This window comes from Ailuropoda melanoleuca, chromosome 8 (assembly GCF_002007445.2).
Source record: "Ailuropoda melanoleuca isolate Jingjing chromosome 8, ASM200744v2, whole genome shotgun sequence".
Classification (NCBI taxonomy): Eukaryota; Metazoa; Chordata; class Mammalia; order Carnivora; family Ursidae; genus Ailuropoda; species Ailuropoda melanoleuca.
The window spans coordinates 74,361,295-74,380,722 of record NC_048225.1 but is presented as its reverse complement, the minus strand read 5'-3'; the positions used below and the strand labels follow the sequence as shown (position 1 = coordinate 74,380,722).

The following is a 19,428-nucleotide window of genomic DNA, read 5'->3' as shown; positions in this document are numbered from 1 at the left end:
TCTTGCTTAGAAGGTTATCTCACCTTATGATATAAAAAATAATTTGAGTGGCATTACAACATAACCTGGTGAGATTTGAGAATCAGAGTTTAAATCCCTGCTTAACCACTTAGAAGGTGGTGTAGCAAATATTTGTTTTCCTCTAAGCATAAGGTTCCTCATCTAAAGCATAGGGATGATAATATATACTTGACAGATTGTTTGGAAGTTTCACTTTGTTCTTCTTTACCACATGATGTGTTTTTATCTAACATATAAGGTCCAGGAAAACAAAGAGCTAGAGATAAAGGGTCAGTTTTTTGTTTTTGTTTATGTTTTTGTTTTTGTTTTTTACTTACTTGTAAAGGACCTCCTATAACTTCTTAAAATACTCTTCTCAAATCTGGACTTTTATAGAATTTAGTAATTTCTGTCTTTGAATAAATGTGCTTATTTCTTCTATTTCAGCCTCTGATTTTTTTATGTACCTCTGCTCTTTTTTCCCAGCTTTATTGATATCTAATTGACAAAACTTTATGTAACTTTAAGGTATAGGACATAATGATTTGATATATGTATATATAGCAAAATAATTACCATAATAAGGTTAATTAACACATCCATCACCTTACACTGTTACTGTGTGTGTATGTGTGTTGTGTGTGGTGAGAATGTTTAAGATTTACTCTCTTAGTAACCTTCAAATATACAATACAGGATTGTTAACTACAGTCATTATGCTGTTTAAATACTAAAAATAGAATCAGCACATATTTATTGGGAAACTTCTGTGTGCTCTGCTAAGCCTTTTGAGAATACCAAAGTTTATGTCCTCTAAGAATTTCTAACCATCTTAAAAGATATGCCTGATATATGAGAAAATTCAATCAGAATCTAAAACAGAATTTTAAAAAACACTTTTAAGTATTTTAGTAATTTTATGGGATGGTAGACACAAGGATAAAGATACTAAATTTATCCTCCATGTTAAAACATATTTAAAATCTTCATACACTATTTATCAATTAAATTCACTTACCTGCTTGATTTTTTTAAACTCCAGATATCTTCAAAGATTTCTCAGAATATTGTTTTTTGAATAAAACTTTTTAGTTAAACTTTTCTAATGGATCATAAATAGGTCCTTAAAATATGACCTAATTAGAAGGATTTCATGATATATGAGTCCCATTTTATTTTTCAGTCTATAATATATCATTTGCTTCTCTTTTCTCAGTGTCAAGGTATATAAGGCTAGGATCATCTGACCTCCAAAGTTCTGATGCAGCCCTTAGACCGTGCTCAGTTTATAGCATTATTATTAACGTTTTATAGTCTTGTGTTTTTTAATGTTACAAATACTGTTGTACTTCTTTTTAAATCATTTGGATCATTTTTCCAGTTTCCAATTCCTAGGAATTAAATACACTTTTTGGCTTAGTATTTTGCATACAGTACATCACTGTCAAGAACTGTATTAATCACATATTTTGATGGAACGGTAAGGGTGGGGAGGCTAGTGACCCAATCAATTTTATAGTAGGCTATTGAAAATGATAAATTCTTTGGCTTGTGGTTAATTTTTTTTTCACAAACATACCTAGCAAAATACATGTTATTTCTTGAATATTTCGCAGACAGTATATTCCAAACTTTGGGATTGAAATAGGGAGCTCAAAATATTTTCTAAATTAGCAGTGTATAAGGATTTGATTCAGGAGTTTAAAAGTTTTAATTATTGAGTGTGTTATATCAAAAAATGAAGGGGGGTGAACAGAAGGGGGAATGAACCATGAGAGACTGTGGACTCTGGGAAGCAAACTGAGGGCTTCAGAGGGGAGGGGGTAGGGGATTGGGATAGGCTGGTGATGGGTATTAAGGAGAGCACATATTGCATGGTGCACTGGGTGTTATACACAAATAATGTATCATGGAACATTGCATCCAAAACTGGGATGTACTGTATGGTGACTAATATAACAAAATAAAAATTATATTTAAAAAATTTCATTATATATCCATGATTTAATCATATCCTTGATTTCTTATCCCCAGGTAATGAAAACTACAAACAAATAGCAATGTGTGTTCTTTACCACATAAGCATGGATGACCGCTTTAAATCAATGTTTGCATACACTGACTGTATACCACAGGTAAGTGGTTTAAGTTTTTTTTTATTTCTTTTTATTTTTTTTATTATTATTATTTTTAAAGATTTTATTTATTTGACACAGAGAGAGACAGCCAGCGAGAGAGGGAACACAAGCAGGGGGAGTGGGAGAGGAAGAAGCAGGCTTCCAGCGGAGGAGCCTGATGTGGGGTTCGATCCCAGAACGCCAGGATCATGCCCTGAGCCAAAGGCAGACTGAGCCACCCAGGCGCCCCTTAAGTTTTTTTTTTTTTTAAAGCTTTAAAAAAAATAGGTATATGTTGGCTAATTGAACATAATAATAATAAATAGGTATTTTTCACTTTGTTCTCTTGATTTGCCAGATACATTTTTCCTTTAAAAATTCCCTCTTGAAAATAATTTGAATTTGTGATAGAAAATTGAAAAGTACAGAGCAGTATAAAAATGAAAATAACTCTCTGTTATCCCAGACCCAGATATAACCATTTAATATTTTGGTACATTTCCTTCTGTGTAGTTAAAAAATAATATATTGAGATTATATGTTATATATAATTGTATATTACTTTATTTACTTAATAGATCATAATGTATTCTCCCATGTCACTGAGCAGTCTTCAAAAATTATTTCTAATAGTTGTATAATATTCTATTGCATAAATATATCATAATTTAAAAATTGTTAAATCGTATAGTTTTTTCCAGTTCATCAAATAAAAATATATGTAAGTGAACATATGTAAAAAAATGAAATAATGTGGAATAAATATCATAGTATGTAAACATCTCTTATTTTTTCTTTAAATTCCTAAAAATAGAATTACTAAGTCAAAAGGTATGAACACTTGTGTACTTGACATATTACCTTTTAAGAAGGCATGTTTGTATTTCCATCCAGCATTTCACTTTTTTCCTTTATTTCATTTTAGTTCCAGTATATTTAATGTAAAATGTTATATCAGATGTACGATTGTAATTCAACAATTCCATACATCACCCAGCGATTATCACCACAAGTGCACTCCTTAATCCGCGTCACCTCTTTCACCCATCCCCCCACCCACCTGCCCTCTGGTAACCATCAGTTCTCTATAATTAAGAGTCTGTTGATTGGCTTGTTTCTCTCTCTCTCTCTTTTCCCCCTTTGTCATTTGTTTTGTTTCTTAAATTCCATATATGAGTGAAATCATATGGTATTTGTCTTTCTCTGACTGAATTATTTCATCTAACATTATACTCTCAAGTTCTATCCATGTCATTGCAAATGGCAAGAGTTCTTTCTTTTTGATAACTGAGTAATATTCCATCACACACACACCTACACACCATATCTTCTTTATCCATTCTTCTGTTGATGGACACTTGGGCAGTTTCCAACGTTTCACTTTTAGCAATACTGACTAATACCATTTCTCTAAAAATGGAATGTCTCTGTTTCTTTTTATTTGCATTTCCATGAATAGTGATGAGGGTGAACATTTTTGTATGTTTATTATCCACGTTATTTATAAATTATTTATTCGTGTCCTTTACCAATTTTTCCATTGACATGTTAATATTTTTAGGATTGATAAATGAGATCTAAATATGAAATAACTATTTTAATTCTTTCTGATATTTCAAATATTTCCTAACTTTGCCCTTTCATTTTATTTATGCTCAATGATTTTAAATGCTTTGTGTTCTCTAATGGGCAAATGCTTTATCAAAATTCTTTTATCTTTATAGTACTGTTCTTAAGAAAGATTTTGCTATGACTCACTTGCTCAATGTATTTCATATGTTAGGTCTCTTTGTCTTGAAGGAGTTTAGTGATTTTTTATATGGATTATGTTGTAAGGGTAGAAATTGTATACATATTATACAAACTTTAGACTCTTAGGGAATTTGCCTTCACAGAATCACTATTGTGCCATCAATCTTTATTAAAGTGAGCTCCACTAATTAGAATATCTGATGACTGGAACCCTGGTTGGGCTGGTTTTTAATATTACATTATTTTTTATAAAATGTTTTTCTAGGGGCGCCTGGGTGGCACAGCGGTTAAAGGTCTGCCTTCAGCTCAGGGCGTGATCCCAGCGTTATGGGATCGAGCCCCACATCAGGCTCCTCTGCTATGACCCTGCTTCTTCCTCTCCCACTCCCCCTGCTTGTGTTCCCTCTCTCGCTGGTTGTCTCTATCTCTGTCAAATAAATAAATAAAATCTTTAAAAAAAAATGTTTTTCTAAAATAGAAAAAGCAAAGTTGCAGGATATATAGTAAACAATAAAAATACCACTTTAAAAAACACTTTAGAAGAATATAAATAGTAAGTTATACTAACTATTTATACTAACTAGGCAATTCCTCATTAGCCTAATGTAAATTATTAAGTGTATATTACTTGAAAGATAATTTATATGTAGTAAAAAATAGGCCATAATTTCTCTTTTTATTCTTATTGCCCATCTTTTTATTCATCCCAAATTAGTGAGATGGTTCTGAAATTGATTTTCTATTCCAGAATTTTATACCTTATCTACATGCAATTAAAAAACTGATAAACTCTCAAGGATAATTTCTTAGCCTTTTATATCAAAAGGAGGAACTAATTATGTTTATAGGAAATAGATATTCTTCAAAGAATATACAGCATATCTTATCTCACAAAGCAAGGCTTCTTATAGAGATAACACATGTCAGACTGTAGCCCATGCAAAGTGTAATCAAACTCTTTGTCAAACAAGTTTTCAATAAAAGAGTAGCCATGTCAAAGGGAGATTACAGGTGATTTACTACAGTCTCACTCCATATGTTCCAAGGGTTTCTGCTTTACAGTTTCAAAGGGTGTTCCTTTTCCAATCCCATTTAGTGTCAGAACTTCATTGACTACAGGATATGAATTGGAAAGCAGCCAAAAAAGAATAATATTCTTGTCTAGATTGACTGTTTTTATCCAGATTAGATTTTAAAGAAAATAACACTAAATAAAAAAGAAATAAATGTAAAATAAAAAAGGACAGAAAACTTATTTTGTTGAATCTTCAATCTGGAATTATTCTCTTTTAGAATGTATAATTTCAAACATGAGACATAAAACTTTATTTTAAATAAAGAAGTAGAAAGAAGAGACTGTTTAGGTCATTTCTGCCACATCATTATTGCAGTTGAAAACTTTGTATGTAGAAAATTCTCCCATACCTTTTCAAGAACAATATTCATGCATGTTTACTTGACATAATTTTGTAACATCAAACATTTCTGCAATGGGAGTTTTCAGAATACTTATGAACTATATTTCATGAGCAAAATCTTCCAAAACTCGTTTAGTAGTCAACATTCTTTATTATTTTTTATAAAAATACAACCCTTATAGGAATAGTGTGGTGATGTTACCAAATTACATCATAAACATCCTGAAGCTTTTTAGTACGAGGCCATATTTTAAGAAACCAAATGATACTCTTGAATACATTTGGTCCTGAAGTGCTATGTATCCTATAACTTGTACTTCATAGGGCTCTGTTTTGACATATTTAAGGAAAACTTGACATGGCTTGGTTGCCATCCAGTCCCAAATTCATTATAGAATAACAGAATCATGGAAAGGAAATCTGGGATTAAATTGCAATTTCCAAACTTCCTTCCCAAGTTAAAAAGATACTTCTTTCAGAGGTAGTGTCTACTCAGATTAATGATTTTAAAACTAGTTTTTAAAGTATTTATTGAGACACCTGGCTGGCTCAGTTAGTAGGGTGTGTGACTCTTGATTTCAGGGTTGTGAGTTCAAGACCCACATTGGGTGTGGAGATTACTTAAAAATGAAGTCTTGGGACTTCTGGGTGGATCAGTTGGTGAAGCGTCCAACTCTTGGTTTCAGTTCAGGTTATGATCTCAGGGTCCTGAGATCAAGCCCCGTGTCAGGTTCCACACTCAGCATTGAGTCTGCTTGAGGATTCTCTCTCTCTCCCTCTGCTCCTCCCCTCCTCGTGCTCTCTCTTTCTCTCTTGGTCTCTCTCTCTTTCTAAATGAATAAATCTTTAAAAAATAAAAATAAAAGATCTTTTATCCTTTTTTTAAAGATTTTATTTATTTGAGAGAGAGAGCACAAGCAGGGGGGAGAGGGAGAAACAGGTTCTCCGCTGAGCTGGGAGCCCAATGTGGGGCTCAATCCCAGGACCCTGGGACCATGACCTGAGCCAAAGGCAGATGCTCAACTGACTGAGCCACCCAGGTGCCCCAAAATAGAAGATCTTTAAAAAAATTTTAAAATTAACTATTTGTGACAGCAACTGATTAACCTACTTATTAAATAAAGGTGTATCTGAGGTTTGGATCTTAGAGTTAATGTAATACTTGGTTAACTTTGAAATTATGCACATTAATTACATATGCATAAAAAATTAAAAAATTTTTGTTTAGTAAAGACTGTCAGGTATTGCAAATGATTTTCAAATGAAAAGTCTAAAATAACTTTGAAAGTAGGAAAGCAGTGGTTCAGTAGTCACCCATATTCATTTCAATGACAAAAAAATGTAGAATATGGTCATATTCTTTAATTACATTACATATTTATGTAAAGGGGCTTTATAAACCCTAAAACACTATACAAAAGTAAGGTACTATTAATAAAATATCAAATCATTCACATTATTTTGGATCCATTCATAGTCCAGTTTAAATACTGCCTTTCTTATATATGTTTTATAAGAGAGATCTGTAATTAAGAGTTTTTTTGTAAATTATTTAACACTCAGGAGTAGGTGATTATATGTTCAGTATGCCTCATAATCTCCCAATATTATATTGCTTTTCTTCTTTTGTACTTTAGTGCCTCTAATTATCCAGTATATTCTAATTTTTTCCCCTATTATGTTACCATTCTGCAAAATTTGGGGTCTAGGGCAAGGCTGACTTTATGTATGATCTTAATGGTCTCAGTGGGTGAATTGTTTCAGGTAAGCAAGCTTGGGGATAACCAGGAGTTAATAGTTGTATTGTAATAATAGTTAAAAGTACACATTAACAGTTCATTGTTATTTAGACCTCTAAGATGCATGTTCTGTTTAAATAGGTGTAAATGCCATCCAGATGCGTATAAAAATATTTATTGGTATTAGAATGGGCAATCAAAGTACATGTTTAGGTAATGATGTCATGGTGTTATTTAATATTTTACCCAGAACAGTGTGTAAGAATCTTCATAGTGATCCACATGTTTTCCACCACAGTTGTCCTATTTGGCCCCTCTTTGATCTACATGCTTCTTTTTAGCTGAATGCTGGTAAACGTCCTTTCTGACAGCCCCCTTTGCTCCTGCCTGCCATTATCTGCTGAAGTTCAGAAACCAGAGCATCACTTCAAACAGCAGAGTTAGGGAGTAGCCAGTCAGAAGAGATTCCTGAGGCATGCAAAGTTCTGCCATAATCATTCAAAGATGTTTGGGTGGGGGGATGGGGGCAGTAGAGGTGTATGTGAATACAGAGAGCTGTGGGGGTTGGCCTCTGGTCACTGGTAAATAAGTGAAGTCAGGTGCCAGAGAGTCTAGACACAGTGATTTCAGTCGTGGGTCTTTGGTATCTGATACTCAATATGGGACTTGTCTGATTGAACACTATTGCCTCTTCATTGCACAGGCTGAAGCCCTTTTAGTGCTTTCCTGTTAAATTAGTAAAAGATGACAATGGACATAGTTAAAACAGGACAAATCTAGTTTTAATATTTCCTAGTTGTCAGCAATTACACTTACTTTTGAAGTGCCATGGGTAGCAATCAAATTAGAGACATAATGTTGCACATGGAGTTTGAACGAAACTATTATTTTCGTTATTCCCATGTGAATGCTTTAATTAAAATTGAAGTGTTTCTCTTTCCTATTATGAAAAACTAATTCTATATCATGATACATTTCATTCACATTTAGTCCTAATTTCTCTTGATTTGGAGGGGGGTAGTTGGATAAGATTTCAAACTGTGTTATTTTTTAAAAATCTAGCTTCTGATTACTTCACCACAGAATTTAACATGAAAATTACCAAAAACAAAACAAAAAACATAATCCCTCAGCTTCTAAACAGATCACTTCTAACCCCATTTGTAAGGGCAATTTTCATACTACAAGGTTAATTTCAAGTAAATAGCAACAGATAAAATTTTGCTTTGCTGTAACAGATTTTTATTACTGTTAAGAAATTTCTTGCCTATATGAAAGTTTGGAAAAATCCATAGTAAGTTTTTAATTAGAGAATGAAAAACATACTAATTACATTAATTAGGGGATTATCACCTACATTTTTATTAATTTGTAATTTACTTTTAAGTGGTAGTTAATGTATAGCTGGGTAGCAAAATCTGTTAAATGCATATCCAATGGATTAAGATTATTTTAGTTTTGCCATAGAATTTTTTTATTCTGTAATATTATTAGTGTTAATGATTCTTTATATAAAGATTCCATTAGTAGCAACATTTGTGATTAAAGAGCTGTCCTCTGGAAAAAGGCAAATACATTGCCAACTATTAACCTGCCATAGTGTTTTGTGGTTTTCAGCATATAGTATATATATAAAAGTATAGTTTTGTTAGGATTATACCTACCGAGGTATAATTTTTTGGAGCAATTCTAAGTGGATCTTTGTTTTTATTTTATTTTATTTTATTTTAAGATTTATTTATTAGAGAGAGAGAGTTGGGGGGGGGCGCAAGGGGAGAAGGAGAGAAACTCAAGCAGACTCTGTGCTGAGCACAGAGCTCAGTATCACAACCCTGAGATCAGGGCCTGAGCTGAGACCAAGAGTCAGATGCATATTGGACTGTGCCACCCGGGGCGCTCTGGATCTATGTTTTTAATTTTGGTTTCCAGTTGTTCATTGCTACAACATAGAAAGACAGTTGATTTTTGTGTGTTGACCATATATCCTTTTTGAAAATTAAAAGTTTTCTGAAGCTAATGTAGAGAATAATTAAAACAAGATTTAACAGAATAGGGTCTAACCAGTCAACAAATAGTTATTATTCACTTACTGTAATAAGACACTGTGCTGGATTCACAAAGGCATGAAAAGGTATTGCTCTGAGACAAGAGATAAGAAATCCCTATGTAATAAATTGTAGGATTGACTTCCCTATGTCTTAGCAATTTAACTTAGAGGAAAATATCTTTACATAATATACACTAAGTTAAACTGCTGATTTACCAATAATAGAAGACTAGTTTCTCAAACCTATAGCATAAAGTTTGTTCATTTCTCCTTTAATATAGCAACTGTCTCTCATCATGACAAATCTAGATTACTGATAGATGGCTTAGGTAGCCGACTTTTTCCTAGATTTCTACTTTTCTGATTGCTGCTTTTCAGACCCACCTTCTCTTTCTCTTATCATTAATAGAGTTCTTTTCTCATTTTCTACCCATGCGCAAATGATTAGATCCAGCTTACAGCTTCAGTCATCAACCATATATAACAATTCCTAAATCTCCAGTGCAAACATTTCTTCTAAACTCAGGGTTGCATTTATAACTTCTACTGAATATGTGCACCAGACTATCACATAGACAGCTTATTAAACTCAGCATAACACCAATATTACTATCTTCCCTTTAAAGTTCTACTCTAGGGTGTCTGGGTGGCTCAGTTGGTTAAGTGACTGCCTTCAGCTCAGGTCATGATCCTAGAGTCCTGTGACCCCGAGTTGGGCTCCCTGCTCAGCAGGGAGTCCGCTTCTCCCTCTGACCCTCCCCCCTCTCATGCTCTCTCTTTCATTCTCTCTCTCAAATAAATAAAATATTTTAAAAAATTAAATAAAGTTCTACTCTAGTTTTTCTTGTTTGGTAAATGTTAGCACCACCATTCATGTTGTTGGTCAGTGCCCAAATCTGGGAGTCATTTTGACCCTTCCTCTCCCCTAACCCCAACATCTAGTCAGTTATTAAATCCCATTTTGATTCTCATTCCTAAATATATCTCTGATCCAACCTTTTATCTCTATCCCCACGGCCCCATCTAGCACAAGTAGTCATCATTTTGCCTGGACTTTTCCTCTAGTCTCCTATCTGGTTTTCCCACCTTTTCTTATTCTGTATCAGTCTATTTTCCACACTGGCCAGATCATTTTGAAGTACAAGTCTTTTCCTGACAATTTACTTATTTAGAAGCCTTTAAGGGCTTCCCATTATCCTTAAAATGAAGCCCCACATCTTTAACATGTACTTCAAGACCCTGAATGATCTGGCTTTTACCATGTCTCTGAACATTGTTTCATTCACTGCAACCATGCTTGCCTTCTTTTGTTCTTCCTTACTTTGCAACCTGTGCACAAGCTATTTGCTCAGAATGCCCTACTTCTATACAATATTTTTAATTATTTAAATGCAAAGGCTGTATCTAATATTCCTCCTGTATTCTCCAAGTACTTGGTAGTTTATATAAAATACCAAACATCTTGTAGTTCATTAACCATCCATTCAATTAGTCAGTAGTGACAACCTACCACTTCATGAGTTGAAATATAATTGTATTATATTATTCCCAACATATGATCTAAGATAATACATTGTAATAAAATACTTCTAATGTTTTTGTTTTTTTTGAATAAAATATTCCCTGTGCTTTTTGCTAGTTAATGAAGATGCTGTTTGAATGTTCAGATGAACGAATTGACTTGGAACTCATTTCTTTCTGCATTAATCTTGCTGCTAACAAAAGGAATGTACAGCTTATCTGTGAAGGTTAGTGCCTTTGAGCTTCGTAGATAACCTCTGTCATATGGCAACTGGCAAATGATGGAAAAGAAATAATTAGGAATTAAGAATTATACTAGCTCTGTAAATACTATTTTTAAATAGTTTTAAAAAGTATAACTCTAATCTTTGAAGGTTAAATAGATTCAGAATAAATACTCTTATATCATGAGTAGAAACACCCTTTAGTAACATTTTGTAAACCAGGATTTAGTTATCCTTAATTGAAATTTGAATTTTAAAAACATTTCTGGATGAAACAAAACTTTTTATTTGGAAAACAGTCTGTTACAGTGTAAGATAAGTCAGTAGAAAAATATATATTGGTATTTGTTTCTATAATAACTTCATAAAATAGCTTGTCATTCAATATGATATTCCAGTATCCTCAATAGTTTTTTCTTATTTGAAAAGTTTATGTGTTTGTTTTAAAGGGAAAAAAAAAGGACAAATGAGTTAAAAATTAAAATCTCTACTCTCGCTATCCAGAGATAATGATAGGTAAAATATTGGTGCAATGCTTCTGTATATTTTTTAACTAAAATGGGGTTTTTCTATCTGTATATGGTGACTTTTTCTAAGGTAGTAATATCTTGAATCTCATTCCATGTGATTAAATACTTTTATAAAACATAATTGCTAATAGCTGCAAAATAATCCATTAAAGGATTTTCTAGAATTTAATCAGATATTTTGGATATTTAGTTTGCTGCCACTTCTATTCTGTAACAAAGCATGCTGCAGTAATTTTCCTTTCTCTGAAACTTTTCAAATTTCCATTTTTAGGATAAATTCCTAGAAATACAACTTTTCTGGGTAAAAAAGTATTTACATTGTTAAAATTCGTAGTGCCTGTTCCATACACAAAAGAGCACATATTATGTAATGCCATTTATGTGAAATTCTAGAACAGGTAAACTTAATCTATGTTTAAAAAGAAGAAAGAGAAGGAAAACGAGGAGGAGGAAGAGGAAAAGGAGAAGAGAAACGATTACATTTGGGGAAGAGAATTGACTGAGAAGGGGCACTTTCTGGAGTGAATGGAAATATTCTATACCTTGATAAGGGTATGAATTATCCAGGGGCATAAATTTATCAAAATTAATTTATTGTACACTTAAGGTTCATGCATTTTAACCATGTGTAAATTGGGGTTTTTTTTGAGAATTATAAACAACAAAAAATCATGAAATTTAAATGAATCTTAATTCTATTGGAGGAGTTTTCTGGTTTTTCGTAGGAAATGGGCTGAAGATGCTCATGAAGAGGGCTCTGAAGTTCAAGGATCCGTTGCTGATGAAAATGATTAGGAACATTTCCCAGCATGATGGACCAACTAAAAATTTATTTATTGTAAGTATAGTTTCTCTCTGTCTATTAAAATAGCCTGAGAATTAAAGCTTTAAAGTGCTACATTTAGAAATAAAACTCTAATTGAACTCTTATCAAATATGAACTCATGACCTAAGTTGCTTCTTTTGTTACCAACTTCCTTGTAAGTTTAGCTTCTTGAAATCCCAATCTAAGTTTTAAATTTGTTTTTGTTTTATGGTCCCTACCCCTAACCCTTCCATCCTCACTCCAGTTTTCTTGCCTTTTAAACCAGCGGCTTCTGGGGCACCTGGCTGGCTCAGTTGGAAGAGCATGCAGCTCTTGATCTCAGGGTTGTGAGTTTGAACCCCATGTTGGGTGGAGACATTACTTAAAAATAAATAAATTTTAAACCAATGGCTCCTGTAGCAGTTTGGCTTAAGATTATTAAAACAAGAATCATGTTTGATACTCCTTTTTTTCTTCCAGTGGTTTATGTTATCAGATCAGTTCTTCTGCAGAAATCATATTTTAAATTTGTATTAAAATTCTTTTTTATTTAGGATTATGTTGGGGACCTTGCAGCCCAGATCTCTAATGACGAGGAAGAGGAGTTTGTGATTGAATGTTTGGGAACTCTTGCAAATTTGACCATTCCAGACTTAGACTGGGAATTGGTTCTTAAGGAATACAAGTTAGTTCCATACCTCAAGGATAAATTAAAACCAGGTCTGTGCTAAGTATTTCCCTTTTGCATAATCATTATTTCTTTCTGTTGTGGGTAAGGCTGCTCAGCAGTATTTTGTGACCAGTATTATATTAGGTAACACATTTTCTTCCTACACCTTGAGTTTCAGCTCTAGTTCTAGTTTCTTCTTCCCAAAAAGGTGGTCACTAGGTCTCCACTTATATATATGTATTCTTTTTCCTAACAATATATTTTCTTGATATTAGTTTCCCTTCCCTATCCTGCTTATTTTTTTAACCCTGTCTTTTTAAAATTACCAAATAGCATATCTTTCTATATATGCATACACATGCACACAGAAAGTTCTTTGAGTCATTCAAATGAGTCTTCTGTTTTCTGTGTTTACATTGTCATTCATTTATATTTTCAAAAATGTATCTTTACTTCTCTACTGCCCTTCCCCACCACTATGAATTGTCTTCATTGAGCTTAGAAGTGTGGGGAAAAGGACAAATTTATAAGCATGTTAAGTAAGGATTTATAAGCACTGATTTAATAGCTTACAGTATCTCTTCTGGGCATTGAAATTTTGGTAATATAAATGGATCAGGACATTTCTTTGAAAACTTCCTGTGGTTTTGACATGACTAGGTGCTGCAGAAGATGACCTTGTCTTAGAAGTGGTCATAATGATTGGAACTGTGTCTATGGATGACTCTTGTGCTGCACTGCTAGCCAAATCTGGGATAATCCCTGCACTCATTGAATTGCTAAATGGTAAATTATAATTTATTTTATTTTTATGTTAATATATAAATAGGATATTTACACTTTTAAATATAAAAGATCTTCAATCATGAAATACTAATATTCTATCTTTTCTTTCTGTTGAGCTTTGTGTTGATTGAATCAGATTTCCTATCTTGTGCAAACCCTTTTTTTAATATCTTGATTTCTAATCAGAAAGGTTAATTTGGAAGCTCATCTAAGCATCCTATTCCCTCCTAAGTCCTGTATTGTCCTCTAAACTTTCTGTAATGAAGAAAGTGTTCTCTGTGCTTTCCAACACATGTGGCTATTGAGTACTTGAAATGTGGCTGTTGGGACTGAGAATCTGGATTTTGTATTTAATTTTAATTTAATTAGCCACAGTGGCTATGGTTAGAGTATTGGACAATGAGGCCTGGATAAGGTTTTTCCCTAACCTTTGTATTGTTTTTTAGGGGCCAGGATTCATTGTTTTCCACATTGCATACAAAATCTATCTGAATCTAATGTTATTCTATTACCGTCAAGTTCTCCAGAACCTTGTGTTAGTGTACTAAGGCTGCCATAACAAAACACCATAGACTGGGTGGCCTAAACAAAAGAAAATATTTTCTCATAGTTCTGGAGGCTGGGAAGTTCAAGATCAAAGTGCCAGCCAGTTTGATTCCTCATAAGGCCTTTCTTCCTGGCTTCCAGAAGCCCACCTTCTGGATGTGTCATCACATCCCCACAGGGCAGAGAGCACAAGCGAGAGAGTACAAGCACATGCACAACACTCTGTATCTCTTCTTTTAGGGATACTAATCCTGTGGGGTCAGGACTCCACCCTTATGACCTCATTTGACATTAATTACTTCCTTATAGACCTGTCTCCAAATTAGAGTCACATTTGGGGTTAGGTCTTTAACATAGAAATTTTGCAAGGTATGGGAAACCTAAAAAGACATTCTAATCTCAATCTTTCCTGTACAAGTATAATATATGTGCAATTTGTATTATTTTCAATAGACTATTTTGAAGTATAACATACATAAAAATACAAAATATAGCTCAATGTTTTCTCAAAGTGAGCACACCCATGTTACTTGCATTCACATAAGGAAATAAAACATCACCATCACCCTAAAAGTCCCTACTGTGCCACCTCCCAGTCCTTATCACCCTCTCCAAATTGGTTTCTCTCCTTCCTTTTATTGCATATAGATTACTTCTGCCAGGCTTTGAACTTTATATAAATAGAATCCAGGGGATTTTGCCTTACATTAGAATGTGAGGTTCATCTGTGTTGCGTACAGAAGTGTGTTTCGTCTCATTGCTGTACACTATGCTGTATTCTACTATTGGTAGACAATAGGGTTTTTTTGATGGGAGAAATGCTATTATAAATAATGTTCCTGTGAACATTCTTAAACCTTTACTTTGATGCATATATGTATTCATTCCTATTAAACATAGGCCTAGGAGTAGAATTGTTGGGTCATAATAGTCCACCTATGTTTAGCTTTAGTAGATAATGCCGATATGTTTTTCAAGGTAGTTGTGCCAATTTTCAGCCCCACCAGCAATGTGCAAAAGTTCCGGTTCTTCTGCATCACCCCCGCATCTGGACGTATTGGTCCCTTAAATGTAGCCTTCAGAGTGGCGGTTTTAATTTGCATTTCCCTGATGACTAATAATTGAGTACCTGTTTGTATTTATTGGCCAGTTAGTTATGGCTAATAAAGTTAAATACCTATTTAAGTCTTTTGAATTTTTAAAAATTTCTCTTTTGAATTTTTAAAAATTTGATTTGTAAGTTTCTTAACATAATGCATTTTAATAGGTCATCTAGAGATAATACCTTCATATTTGAAGTGTTCCTACATTTACTTTGGCCCACCCTTCTCGTAGCCAGGAGTTTTCAGATTAGAAATAATTAAAAGAGAGGTAGTTGGGAGGTGTAAGTGAAAACAATGTATTTGGCAGAGTGAGAATGAGGATTTTGTGATGAGCTGGAGAAAGTTGAAACAACTGACCTGTCTTCTTGAATTGCTGTTCCACATTGATTATGATTGAAAGAGCTGAGATATGTATAAAGCAAGCTGACAGAGTCAGCTCACAATGTTTTACTATGTTTTAATGTTCTCTGCTGTAAGGTTATCATAAGCAGAGGCTATATAACTCTCTTTTTAAGAACTACATGGATTTCTGGGAATATAGTCAATAATACTGTGATAACATATGGTGGCAGGTGGTGACTACACTTATCGTGGTGAGCATTGAGTGATACATGGAACTGTCGAATCACTGCTGTACACCTGAAATGAATATAACATATGTCATCTATATTTCAATAGCAAAATAAAATAAAGAAATATATGGGTTTTCATGATTAAAAGCCTTGGGATTAAGTGAGGGAACACTGTATACCAAGAGAGTAATTAATGGAATTTTAGCCCAAGTAGTCTGGGAGAGTGGTACATTGGCAAGTAAGTGAGGGAAATCCTTTGGACTTTAAGGGGCCTACAGTTTCTTCTACACAACTAGTTAGATGCTCTGTTGACCTGTAAATCTGTGTCTAACAGATATCATTGAACTGTTGCAAGAGTTGACAAAAAACTGTTAATAAATCAAATTTCAAACCAGCACCTGAAAATTAGATTTCTATGAGTTTGCTTTTGCCGTTACATATTAATCAGTGGACATCAACTATTCTGTTAAACTATTCTTTATATGATATTAAACATTTATTAATTACTCTTGTGATTATATAACATTATTTTTACTATTATAATCAATTTGATTAAAACTGAAATAACTCATTATTTCATGACAATAAGTAAAATTGAATTTTGCTAACATTATTCAAGAATAATACCTCTTTTTAGTTTTTCTACCAAAAACTGAGAATTCAGAAGGTGTGATTTTTTTAAGAACTGTTTTTCTCATGTAAAGTCAATATTGTACAGACAAAAAATATAGAACCAGATTTATTTCACAAATTAGAATTGTTTTAAAGTTCTTATGATGGGCCAAACCAAAAAACAAGTGTTAGTAAGTGTTGCCAAGTCGCATTGGGGACATAGAAGTTAATTTAATAATATCTTTATACCTGTGGGCAAAATATAGCGAGAATTACAGAGAAGCACTGTTACTGTGTTCTTAAACCAGTCTTGGCCTTCCGTTCTTCCTAAGTACAACCTGATCTTTTGGGAAAATCTCAAGTAGTCTGGTTTAAACTCAAAGCTGATATAATTTCTCTTTTTCAAAATCTTATTTTTTATCTTCGTATTTCAAAGTAATTTAACCTATTTAGTTGAACTGTAACCAGAATTACTAAAGCTTCTGAAAATATGTTACAAATTTCCGCACTGATCATCATCATGGAATTTAGAAAAAATACCTAAATAGATATAAATCACATATGCCACCTATGTATTACAAATAATGTAAACTGGTTGTCCTTTACCTGACTCCTGTCACTTTTAGTTTTCTCATTCTCCACTATTCCAGTCAATGTTTTTCAATTTTATATATAACTATAGTATTCTTTCACTTGAAGTGTTCTGCTTCCTTTCAGCTCAACAAGAAGATGATGAATTTGTATGTCAGATAATTTACGTCTTCTACCAGATGGTTTTCCACCAAGCCACGAGAGATGTCATAATCAAGGAAACACGTATCCTTTTAATGTTTACAATAGATAATGACATTTCACATACTCAGAAAAAAATGCATCTTTAGGTATTTTTTCTAGCATATGTACATATAATGTAGGAAATATCAAGCTTCAAAATAATTTTAGAAGGCAAGGTATTTTTTTGGAAGCTGTTGGCCCCAAATCAGTATATAGGTAGCATCTTACAAACAATTCTATTAACTTGTCAGGCTGTGATTCCCAAGAACTGAACAAACACATCAGAACTGCCTTCTCTATTAACTTAAATATCAGATGTTCCTTAGACTGTCCTTAGTACTCTTTCAATCTTACCGTGTTCACTCTACATGGGAAAATACATCTGTTCCCATGACATCAGCTATCAGCTATATACTAAGTATTTAATATCTTCAAAATCTCTTGGGTCCCAGGCATTTGTTGCTAACTGCCATCTGGATATCTTCCACCTATCTAAAGAGCATTGTAATCAATGCCACTTAAAAGCTGCAGGACCTTGTATAAGTTACCTAATCTTCCTTGAGCATAAAATCTTCCATGTATAAAATGGCCATATTATTAAAATGAAGACCCCCTGCCTTATATGACTGTTGTTAAGTACTGATGAACTTAAAGTGCCTGTAGTTGTTTCCAACAAACAGAGATAGTAAGTGATAGTTTATCATTATTACATTCAAAAGGATAGTTGGTAATACAAATATCCTCTCCTGAAAAACAGTCTACCTTCTGTATTCATAGTGGCTAATAAAAGTACTATCCACCAGTCTCATAACTGAACATTTCGTGTCTGCTGTCTCTTTTACTATACATAATTATTCATAATGCAACATCTGCCAAGTTCTAATCATCTAACAGATACTGTTTTAAGTGTTAGATATATTTAAAAAAAAAGTCAGTCCCTGTACTCAAGGAGTTTATGGCCTAATTGAAGAGATGGACAAGTAAATACAAAATATAAAATTATAGTTCAGTGTATTAATGTCATAAAGGTATGTGCATTGAGCACAGGAGAGGATATATAACCAAGTCTGAGGATGTCATGAACTGCTGGCTGTGGAAGTGGTATCTAAGCTGAGTGTGCGTGTGTGTGTTATCATGGTGATCTGCTGGTGTACCAAAAAAAAAAAAAAACCTACTTTTGAACTCCACTGGTAAGGTTCTTCATTACCCATGTGAAAAATCTAAATTTAGCTTGACCTTAATCTATTTTTCCAAAGTTCCCCCTTTAACTCTATAATACACAGTTTTCTCTTAGCACAGCAGAATCACACAGGACCCATCTTACTGCCTCCTCGTGTGCCTTAGCAGCCTCTAATGCATTTGTCTTTTTCTTAAGCTAATGATCTCAGCTCAGCAAAGGCAGATTTATAAGCCATCTTCTCAGTTAAGCCTCCCTCCTTCCCAGTAGGAGTAACATATTTTTACCTTCAATAAAGAACATTAAATTGTATATTTGTATGCCTGTTTTTACCAAAAGATTTTGAGCTCTTCAAGCTTAAGGACCAGCTTAGTCTTCCTCATCTTTATCTATCCTCAAAAGTTAACAGTACCTGGCATGTGGTTAGTACTTGTTTGGTCAGTGAACACATGTCTCTAAATGGTCAATGCCCTTTTAAAATTAATATCTTGGGAGACTTTTTTTATTTTTTTTAATGATCTGGGTCATCGCTCAAAACATTTGGCAACTCCTTCGGTGTTATATTCAAAGCCAGTGATACATGCTTTAAGTATCATCTTTGGAGGAAATTGCCTTGCTTTTGAGGACAAGATTAATTTCTGGAGCCATATAAAGTCTCCCAAGAGTCAAGTCTCAAGAATAATAAGTCTGTCTGAGAAATATTCATTTTGATATGGGCTATCAATATGCAAATACTGTTTTGCCTTAACAGCCACATCAGAGAGATCTTCTTTTATCACAAAGAAATATTTTTTAAATGTGGCTTATAAACTGACCCCCTCAGGAAAATAAATTCCAGTACACTCTTTTCAGCAGTGTTAACATCACTTTCCCCAGTGGTGTTCCATGGAACTTTTTTTTTTGTATTAATAGTTGCTTAATGAATAAAGGTTCTGTGATAAATGAGTTGGGAATGTGCTGAATTAAACAGGTTTTCTTGCTACAGTGTCTTCTCAGAAGCTTTAATATGCCTTTCTGGGTTGGGCATCTCTGAAC

At 33.5% G+C, this 19,428-nt stretch overlaps 1 protein-coding gene across 2 annotated transcripts in view; it reads left to right on the top strand.

Annotated features, from left to right (window-relative positions):
- KIFAP3 (kinesin associated protein 3) overlaps positions 1-19,428 on the top strand; it is a 143,855-nt gene that overhangs the window by 72,563 nt on the left and 51,864 nt on the right. For both annotated transcript variants that reach the window (XM_002918565.4, XM_019798997.2), the window contains exons 11-16: positions 2,035-2,135; positions 10,713-10,821; positions 12,074-12,186; positions 12,708-12,873; positions 13,484-13,609; positions 17,160-17,258. In XM_002918565.4, coding sequence (XP_002918611.1) covers positions 2,035-2,135; positions 10,713-10,821; positions 12,074-12,186; positions 12,708-12,873; positions 13,484-13,609; positions 17,160-17,258 — 714 coding nt within the window. The remainder of the gene's footprint in view (positions 1-2,034; positions 2,136-10,712; positions 10,822-12,073; positions 12,187-12,707; positions 12,874-13,483; positions 13,610-17,159; positions 17,259-19,428) is intronic.